General features: G+C 45.7%; 1 protein-coding gene across 5 annotated transcripts in view; it reads right to left on the bottom strand.

The window, feature by feature from the left end:
* Position 1: 1 nt before the first annotated feature.
* Positions 2-9,647, bottom strand: part of cicb (capicua transcriptional repressor b) — a 47,797-nt gene continuing 38,151 nt past the window's right edge. For 2 of the 5 annotated variants that reach the window (XM_086039343.1, XM_086039344.1), the window contains exons 10-21: positions 9,083-9,180; positions 7,536-8,412; positions 6,801-6,940; positions 6,561-6,724; positions 5,626-5,831; positions 4,545-5,036; positions 3,709-4,013; positions 3,464-3,621; positions 3,224-3,384; positions 2,481-2,615; positions 1,606-1,740; positions 2-1,387 (exon numbers count right to left, since the gene is read on the bottom strand). In XM_086039343.1, coding sequence (XP_085895469.1) covers positions 1,128-1,387; positions 1,606-1,740; positions 2,481-2,615; positions 3,224-3,384; positions 3,464-3,621; positions 3,709-4,013; positions 4,545-5,036; positions 5,626-5,831; positions 6,561-6,724; positions 6,801-6,940; positions 7,536-8,412; positions 9,083-9,180 — 3,131 coding nt within the window. In that variant the 3' untranslated portion in view covers positions 2-1,127. The remainder of the gene's footprint in view (positions 1,388-1,605; positions 1,741-2,480; positions 2,616-3,223; positions 3,385-3,463; positions 3,622-3,708; positions 4,014-4,544; positions 5,037-5,625; positions 5,832-6,560; positions 6,725-6,800; positions 6,941-7,535; positions 8,413-9,082; positions 9,181-9,647) is intronic. The other 3 variants (XM_086039345.1, XM_086039346.1, XM_086039347.1) reach the window with 3 other exon arrangements.

Below are 9,647 nucleotides of genomic sequence, written 5' to 3'. Positions count from 1 at the left end.
ATTTTCACTTTTTTAATTTTTTTATTTAACTGACCACCTAACTTTATTGGCATACTGATAGTTACAGATACAAACTTAAATTATTCATATAAATTTGTCTCTTGGATACTGGAACAGCCAAACAAACACAAAAACATTAAAAGCCATATAATTTTTGTATTTTTTCCCCCCCTCCTCTGCGTCTTCAGAGTCCAGTTTTTGTTCCGTGATATAAGGTCCATATATGTAGACTCTTACAGTATTTACCCAACAGGTTTTGCACTCAGAGCAAGTGTTCTGTTCCAACAGTTCTATTTTGATTGTGACTGTTTGGAGGGAGGAAAGGCATAAAGTGACAAAAGGAGGAAGAAGGAAAGCGGAAGTAAAGAGTGCCGAGGTGGGTCTATAAACGTGTAAAAAAAAAAAAAAACTAGTTTGTTAAAGAAGTCAAAGCATAGGGTAAGTGTACAGTACATGCCTCCAAAAATTCAAAAGGGCCAGGAAAAATGTATGGAATAATACTTAAGTCACAATTTCAATTTAACAATGATGTTAAAATTCAAATTATTTAAAAAAAAAAACCCATAAAAATGGCCACCATTGCCCAACCTCCTTGATGCGTAACCAATGAGAGGCACAGGAATGTTTGCTTCCTTCAGACTGACGCAGGGTACAGCAGGAATGATGGCACAGCCAGGAGTCCACTTTCTGTTAACTCTGCAGTCAATTTATTGAAGAGCTCTCCGGAAGTGGCTTGTCTGTCAGCTGGAAAAGCGACTGATCACGCCGGTGGTTCCGGGTTCAGGGATGGAAAAAGTCTTGAGGGTCCCAGCCCCCCAGAATGTCAGCAGAAACTTACTGAAAGCGACTCTACATCCAGGGGAAAAAAAAAAATAAAAATCTGATGACTTTCCCTCTTAACATCATTCAAAACAAAATCCTCTTTTTTTTTTTTTAACGCCACAGAACACATTTGGTCTTTCTGAACATCCATAGGAGAGTTCCAGGGAATCCAACGTTCTGGAATCTCAATACAGTTACCATGGTTTGTCCAACATTTTTTTTTTTTTTTTTTGGTACTCTTGCTCTAAACATCTCACTGGGCTTACAGAGATGGGAATACAAGTCCACATTGTGTCAAAAAGTCCTCATCTGGATGAGTCCTGCGAGTCGCCGGGATCCTCCTCGGCCCCGGGTTCCACATCCTCATCCTCTCTCCCGGGACCGTCCCCCGACTGGATGCCGGAGGGTCCGGGCAATGAGTCGGCGGGGACAGCAAGACAGGCGGCGTCAGCCGGGTTGGCCGTCTGCATGATCTTCTGCCGGACCTCTCTGATCTTCAGCTGCAAACACACCTTGGTGGGGAAGATATCCGAGTACCTGGTCTGGAAGGCAGCCGTGGCCTGAGCTGCAAGCGAATTACAACGTCAAAATTGCCGCGGCTTACCAGTTTACCAGCCAAACTTCTGTCTCTTTTTTTTATTTTTTATTTGAGTGTGGAATTATTATTTTTATTAGTATTACTATCATGTTACAAGCTCTGTCAACTTTGACCCAAATATTGTAATCTATTTTGGAGACCGTACTGCAATGGTAGCAGCGTGTTGTAGCGTTTGTTTTGTCAACCTGATGGAAAGAAGCCCTGCTGCTCCTGGAACAGCTGCATGACCAGTGCCCTCCTCTGATCCAGCGTCCGTCGCAGGGACGAGTACGGCACTTTGTCAAACTCCAATTCAGCCAAGATGTCCTCGCCGTCGGTGCCTACAGAAAACAGAAAATAGAAAAATAAATAAACACAGAAGGCATAACATCTCTCCATAAGAAAATGTCTTTGTGTATTCAAGGAACATCTATGCTTATGTCTGTGAGTAAAAAGCAAAAAGATTGCTCACTTGTGCGCATAATTTCTGTTAAATGTTTGATATTTTTCACCTTGCATGGTAAAATGTTCACTGTGGTCTTTTCAAACTGACCACGTGCTGAGGGCAGAAATTCCTCAGTTCACATTTCAACATGACGATCCCCAGCGAAGAAACAACTTCACTGGGGGCCGCAATCTTGAAATCTTGTAAATGGAGGATGCGTTTTGGCCACCTGAGTTTCAACCTTAGCATGTAGCTCAAATGGTACACACACAATGAGTCACATGTTAATTCATTTCAGCATAAGACAAAATTTATAAGACCAACGCATTTATGTATAATAAATCTGATATTCATTGTAACACAGATTAATTTATTTGTCATTTGTTTATTAAAACATGTTTGTTAAAAAATACATGGTAACAGGACCATGAAAAATAATCTAATCTTAAATAGCAATTGCAATCCCCCAAAAATTGTAATTAAAATAGATAAATGAATAAATCGAAAATTTGATTATTTTTCAAAATTGTTCAGTCGAATTTAGGTTCCACAGAAAAAAATGTGAATTTATAGGCAGGGATTTACTGAACTGTGCAGGCTGGTGTGTGTGTGTGTGTGCGCGCGTATACGTGTTACCTGGCCGGTCGAAGGTGAAGATGTCACCCTCGCACTTGGCGGCGCTTTTGGGTGTGTTGGGCTCCGAGCTGCAGCTGGAACGCCGCCGACTCTTCCTCTTTGGAGACACTTGATCGTCAGTGGCCGAGTCCAAGTCTGAACCAGAAAATAAGCAACATGATTACTGGGGTCTGTATTACCAGTATACAGGTTACCTTGATTTACTACCATTAGAATGGTAACGGTTAGCATCAATAGTCATGGTAATTACAGCGCCGGGCCGCGAACGGTATAGTCTTGTATGAGCTGGTCCGTGGCAGAAGAAAGGTTGGGGACCACTGACTTTCAGAATTAATAGAACAAGTAGTATTCGTCTTTGTTTGGGTCTGCTTGACTGTATTATATTGCCTCCTGGTGGCCAAGATGGGCACACCAGATGGAGCAGCACAATGACTTTGACTGCAGCATTAAATCAAGATAGGTTCTATACATTCTATTTATGTTAATTTATGACAATTTTTTATATGAAGTGCAATATTATAGAGTGCTGTTTTTTAAGCAACAACAAATACAAAACACAAAACTATGCTTTTTTTTGTGGGGGAGGTGGAATGGATTAATGGAATCTCCACTCATTTCAATGGGGAAAAACAATTTGAGATTTGAGATTATTACTTAAAATCGTCTTCATCACCAGAATAATTTAAACTTCCATCTCAAGGCGCCAATAATGATAATAACAATAATAACTGACAAATGGAGACCTGTTGAGTTCTTCCTCTTGCGTCGATAGCTTCCCAGGATGGCGCGGGGCGATGTGGCAAGGCTCTGCAGGGTGGGCGACGGCAGCACCTCCTCGGGCCGAAACTCGGGCAGCTCGGCGAAGCGCTCCTCAAAGTAGACCTCCGACAGCACCCTTCCCGACCAGCAGACACAAAAAACATGCACACGGCATATAGCATGCAGTCCCGCTGGTGATATGGTGTCGTGTTGCAAGTACTCACTTGTCCACGGAGTCAAACGTCTTCTTTAGTGGCGGGGGGCGGGCTTTGATCTTCTTTGGTGCCGGTCCTTCTTTGTCCGTGTGCGGAGGCGGCAGGGTGGGCTCGGTAGCTAACGGGGGAGGTAGAGGAGAGGAAGGGAGGGAGTCCTTCCATCCAGTCTAAACAAAAAAATAACATACAAGTGTTATAACCCTCAGGATCATTTTGCTTTACATACGGTACACGCCGAGTTGTAAGCCAATTACCTCTCTTGTGGTTTCTGCTGTGCTGTCACAGGACGGAGGCTCCTCGGCCGAGTGCGACGCGGGAGATGCAGTCGTCGGTCCCGCTGGTTCCGGGTCAAAGGAGAAGTGACTGTTGGACGAGGCGGCCACGGCGGCTGCGGCAGCTGCGGCCTCTCTGTCCCTTTCCTTCTCCCGCTCTTTTTCACGCTCCTTGCCACGACCCCCTCCCTCGTAGCTGCCCACTGGAATGCTGGCCAGTGTGGCCTTCACTTTCTGGGGGGGCCTGTTTGGGAGCTGGCTGAGCTTGAGTGTGCCGGGTGTGCTGACTGCGAGAGAGAATTTACAAGTGATAATTAAATGCATGATTTAAAAAAAAAAAAAAAAAAAAAATACAGTAAAAAAAAAAAATAGGAAGAATAGAATATCAACTACAAAACAAATGGCATCTATTCCACAGATACAAATAACAAAATACAATAATACCATAGTATTTAGACAAAATCTAGAATTGAATAAAATATCAAATGAAGCGTAAACCCTGTGCCAAAGCGAGCTAATAGTTTTTAAAAAATGCATTTTCTTTCATTGTGCTGTTATCAAAACGGTTACAATAAATAAACAATACAAATTCTAAATTCATTTTCACATCCATAGTACAATTCAGTTTGTACTTTTTTACTTTTAAGTAAAGGAGTTCAATCAGTACTTCTATTTTTAACCAGTCTTTTTTTCCCCACAAATATCTGTACTTCCACTTTAGTACAGTATGCGAGTACTTCCACCACCTGCGTCATAACGTGAACAGGCATACCAGGTGTTTGGATTGAGGCATACCAGGTGTTTGGATTGAGGCATACCAGGTGTTTGGATTTGAAGCGGTGGACTGCAGGGCCTTGCAGGAACAGTGGGCCCACCAGGAGGCACTGCTGAGCTGCTACTTATGGCGCTCTGCACCTGGCGTTCAGGCTGCATGAGCGCCTCAGTCTGCCTCTCAGCCTGCCTGTCGCCAGCTCGGTCGGCAGTCTGGTGGCGCTCTGGATGCGGCTGCTGCGAGACCGCGATGGAGGATGGCGGAGTATGTTTGGCCATGATGTGGCCGGCAACGCTGGAGGGGCTGGAGGCAGAGTAGACGGCCGCGCTAGGGGGTACGGCCGCGCTGGTTTGTACGGCCGCCATGGAGACTACCCCGGTCGCCATGGTGACGCTCTGCGAAGGAGGGTAGATGGCGGTGACGATCTGGCCTCCCGAACCACAGACGGGGGCCGAGCTGGGGGGCTGTGGAGACGGCGCTGTGGCCAAGAGAGGCGGTTGACCTGGATGCGGGTGGATATGAGTGTTGAAGTAGGAGTCTGACAGACAAACAAGTATAAAATGAAGTTAACCAACAAAAACAAAACAACACTAGTTTAGTGATTCGGGTACAGGTACCACTAGTGGTATGCGGGCTCCCATTAGTGGTACACAAAATAATCTGTACAGGTCAGCTGCATTTAACTTTTAAGTAGAATACATTTGCAATTATTGTAATGTTTCAGAGCTGTTCATTTATTTAGGTAGAGTGGATCCCCCGCATACTTGCGGTTTGGCACCCACAGCTTTGCGTATTCTCAGACTAAAAAACATTTTTTCTATATTTTTTACATTTCTCTTAGAGATGGGTTAGGTTTTTTTCCCCTCACTTGCCGTGGAGAACATATATGGAATATTTATCAGCGTTTTATAAAAAAAATTTTTTTAAGAATTTGGGGAGTTTCCTCCAATGTGTCAATTATACACACATTTTTGCTATTTGGTTGGTGGACCGGTCCCTATCACCAGTGAAGAGCAGGTGTGGACTGTACATCGTTTATGTTACTTGAATGTGCAATACAGTTTTATTGAAAAACTGTTTAAAAAACTGTATTTTTAAAGTAATAAATGAAACTCTGCTGCACTGACCAGCGATCATTGGCTGAACCAGTGTCTGGCCAGGCGGGGGGATGGTGGTGAAGCCAAGAGTGGCCATGGAAGGTGGCCCGTATGCGGATCCGGGCAGAGGCAGCGCTTGTTGGGAGGCGCAGGAAGGTGAGGACGAGGAGGCTGCTGTAGTGGACACCAGTGGCAGAGAGGATGGCACCCCCGGAGTGGACTGCACATAGGTGATCCTGCAAAGTTGAAAGGACAGTTTTAGTGGATAATGTTGAAGGGGTGACTGGGTTGAACAATGTGACAGATACAGGAAGGAAGCTTGGTCAGAGAACAAAAGGAGAAGTTTTGCAGAGGATGCGTAGTGTTGTACGTGTGGGTGTGTAGCTGAGAGGTAGCGTGTGGGGGAGGACGGCCGAGGCAGCGCAGGGGCCACCAGTAGCATGACTAACGCATCCAGAATAGAGCAGCTCCGCCACAGCAGCACCCCTGCTGTACTTCTCCTTTTTTTGCCCCCACACATGCAGAGATTCCGAACAAGGCTGCTTCCTGCTCTGTACCGTTATTTGGGTAGTCTATCACAGTTAAGACACTCCATCATTAAAGCACTACAACAAGGAGTCCCTTGTTTGGCGCAACATGAGAGAACTATCATTTTATACCATAAAATGTATACCAGTGAACCATTTTCAAAACCATTTTATTTTGTTTGGTTGAACAATTTGCTTGCCCACTGTGTCGACACGCCACGATGTTGAGTGCCTGCTATTGTTCTTAATTGTTGCTGTAAATGTGCACATAATGTCTTTTGTCATCTTTTCAACACAGGGTCCCTAAAGTCACACAAGCAAAAATGCAGCACGGGCAGGAGTGTGCTCGAAGTGTGATTCATTGTTCTTCCAGTGTTCGATAAATGAAAATAAGGCAACATTTGGAAATGTGTCCAATGTTTATTGTCAAGTTCATACCTGGTGGTTGGAGGCGGCAGCAGAACAGCCTGCGAGGGGGTCGCGGGCCCTGGAGCGACAATGGCAGCAGTGGCCATCGTCACGGGGAAGGGGCTGGCGGGGTGGACCGCCCCTCCTTGAGGCAGCTGAGACTGGACCATAGGCATGGGTGCGATCTGGATGATCTGGAGATGTAGAGAATAAATCAATAAACATAATGAGTGATATAAGATTTATAGATGATCGCGCAAGGCTACAAACCTTGCTTCCTGCCTGAGCGCCATTCTGGACAGGAAGAGGCGGAGCCACTATAGGAAACTGCTGGGCGGGAGCCGGCGCAGTGCGTACCGCCGCCATGGGGACGACCATTTTACCCTGGAGCACCGGGGACTGTGTTTGCACTAAGAAGATTAAGAATAAATATTTGTTGAATCGTTGGCTGACAATTGTATAGAACAGTCAGGACGTGCAGAGCACCTTTCACTGCTAAAGATTTCCTAAATGTGAGGGACCCCACAAAGAAGAAGACAATGATGTTTCCTAAATGGCAATCATTCTGTCACAATTACAGAGTCTGGGGTGTACTCGTAACGCTGCACACTTCTATAATAATAATAATCACTCAGAATAATCTTAAAGGGAGATCCTGGGCCTTTGCCAAATTTAATCGCAAGGGAGGGAAAATGCTTCAAATGCGGCAACAATGCACGTACTCCACATGACGATTTCGAGCAGATCGGGGAGGAAAAAAATATTTTAACAAAAATAAACCACTGGATAATTGAGGATAATCTTTAGGGGACATCCAATAATCGGTCCTTTGCTGACCTTGAACAGAAAAGGAAGGAAAATGCTCAAATTTGACTCAATTGTCAAAATTCACGTAGTCCGCCTAATCTAACCACGCCTTCTATTCCTTAACTTCCATTTATATTAAAGCCATCACAAAGCTCAAGAAAAAAAAAAATCCACTGATGCATGATTCTTAGCACTCACCTCTTGTTCCTGGGCTGGACGAATAACACACGAGCGAACTATGAACCTGCTGCTTCCCATTGGCCAAGGGCGCGTGCGTGGGCGGCACTGCGGGAAGGTTGAAGATACTGGTCGGCTGGCAGAGCTGCTGCGGCGGGCTCTTGGGATTGGCGGGGAGGGTGGGTAGTATGTACTGCACCTGCGTTATGGCCTTACCCCCCGGGGGCGCTAGGGAGGGGGTGGGGAGAAACTGGGGCTGGAGCAGGGGCAGAGGCAGGGGTCCGTTGGAGTGGCTGTTGGAGGATGGGGGCTGAGGCTGTGGAGACGGGCTGATGAGCTGCACGGCGGGCTGCCCCGACAGAGCGCCCCCGAGCACTAAATTAGTCACAACCCCGGCACCGACGGGGCCAGGCGACGGGGAGGAGGAGTAGCCGCTCGGCACGGCCGCCACGCCGCTTCCCGGGGCCGAGCCAATCAGGAGTTGCGGCTGCTGGAGAGTCAGGGGCTTCCTCTCGGGCGGGTGCGGGCTGGATGACGAGCCGTCGTCTCTGGGTTTGCTGACGATGGGGAGCGGCGTGCTGATGACGGGGCGCATCACGTTGGTCAACACGGTGGATGCCACTCGCACAGCGCCAATGCCGAGGTGCGAAGGCGACGCGGAGATAACTGATTGGCCTGAGGAGAGCGAGAGGGAGAGAGGGGAGGCGTGCACCGCTCCCACCTCACCCCCGAAAGCGTCCTTAACGTCTCCTTCTCCCCTCTTGCGGGGGTCGGAAAACACCCCTGACCTCCCCTCGTCGTAGCGCTTGCCAGCCGGATAGAAAGACAGGGAAACGCTTCGGCCGTGATGTGAGGAAGATGAAGCCGCCGTGGAGCAGATGACGGGGGCGAAAACTCGCTGGGAAGGAAAGCGGACCGAGACTTATCGCATCTGTCATGTGTGATGTCAAGTTCAAACTTCATTCTTCTGAGACAGAAACATCTGCCAATGGAAGCAAAGCTTCCCATTGAAATGAATGGAAATAGAATCAATCCGTTCCAGCCCCAGGATAAAGCAACGTTTACCTTGTTTTTAATCTGTGGGGAATAGGGCTGGATTTGGAAAAATAATTTAATTGCGATTTAATATGTAATTATTTTTTCATGGTCCTTATGCCATGTATGGATAACTTAATCTGTATTAAAAATAAACAATCAGATGTATTATACCGAAATATTTTCGTGTTATAGGTTAGGCTTATGCTAAAATAAAGACAAATGAACCATGAATTAATATGGAAGACAGCGTATTTATCTACTTCAGTTAGAGGTGTTAATTTACTAAAGACACTTAGGGTCTTTTTAAGCGACCACAACTTCACAAAAATTCTACCAAACAAGTGTGGCCTAAACATAAATCAGTAAATTACAACTTCACTTCAACTTTTCATGTTTCATGAAACACTGTTATATAAACATAAAACAACTGAGCCTTCTGCATCAGTGCCGTGACTGCAAATTGCCGTAGAGCATTCATGAAGCGAGGTTTCACGGAATTAAGAATCAACCGCAGAGAGATGGCCGCTTACCTTCTGAGCGCTCTCGTCACCAGAACCTCTCTCGCTGTCGCTGTCAGTCACCCGCTCCTTGCATTTGAGGTCAATGGAGCTGCTGGGATAAGGGTCCTCTGGAGAAGAACATGCACTACAGCTACACTTGACATTCAATTCCACAATGTCAGAACACATTTAGTACCAAATAGGAACGGGCAATTCATCAATTTTAGTGGTCAATGGCTCAGAAAAAAAGAGGAGCTGGTTTACAAAGGAACGCCAAATTAGCAGCGATTATACCAAAAAGTGACTAGCAACCTTAATAATTACTGCTAAAAAACAAACACGTTAACATATTAGAAGAAAGGGGCCCGGTTGAGGGCAATTAGGGAGAGCGACATGGTGATCATTTACAAAGCAAAAGCAGAGATTTAGCGACATGCTGAAAACTTTTGACCCAACGTATGTGCTTCCAGCTGCAAAAAAAAAAAAAAAACACGGAGGAAAAAAACAAAAAAACTTAGCGTCAGGAAAAATAAAGAAATCCGTGTAGGGAAAAAATGTTTAAAAAAAAAAACAAAAAAACTTGTACTGAATGAAA

The sequence above is a fragment of the Filicampus tigris genome, chromosome 8 (assembly GCF_054856515.1).
Source record: "Filicampus tigris isolate MCC_2025a chromosome 8, RoL_Ftig_1.0, whole genome shotgun sequence".
Classification (NCBI taxonomy): domain Eukaryota; kingdom Metazoa; phylum Chordata; class Actinopteri; order Syngnathiformes; family Syngnathidae; genus Filicampus; species Filicampus tigris.
The sequence above is the reverse complement of the archived record's forward strand: the minus strand, read 5'-3'. Positions and strand labels throughout refer to the sequence as shown.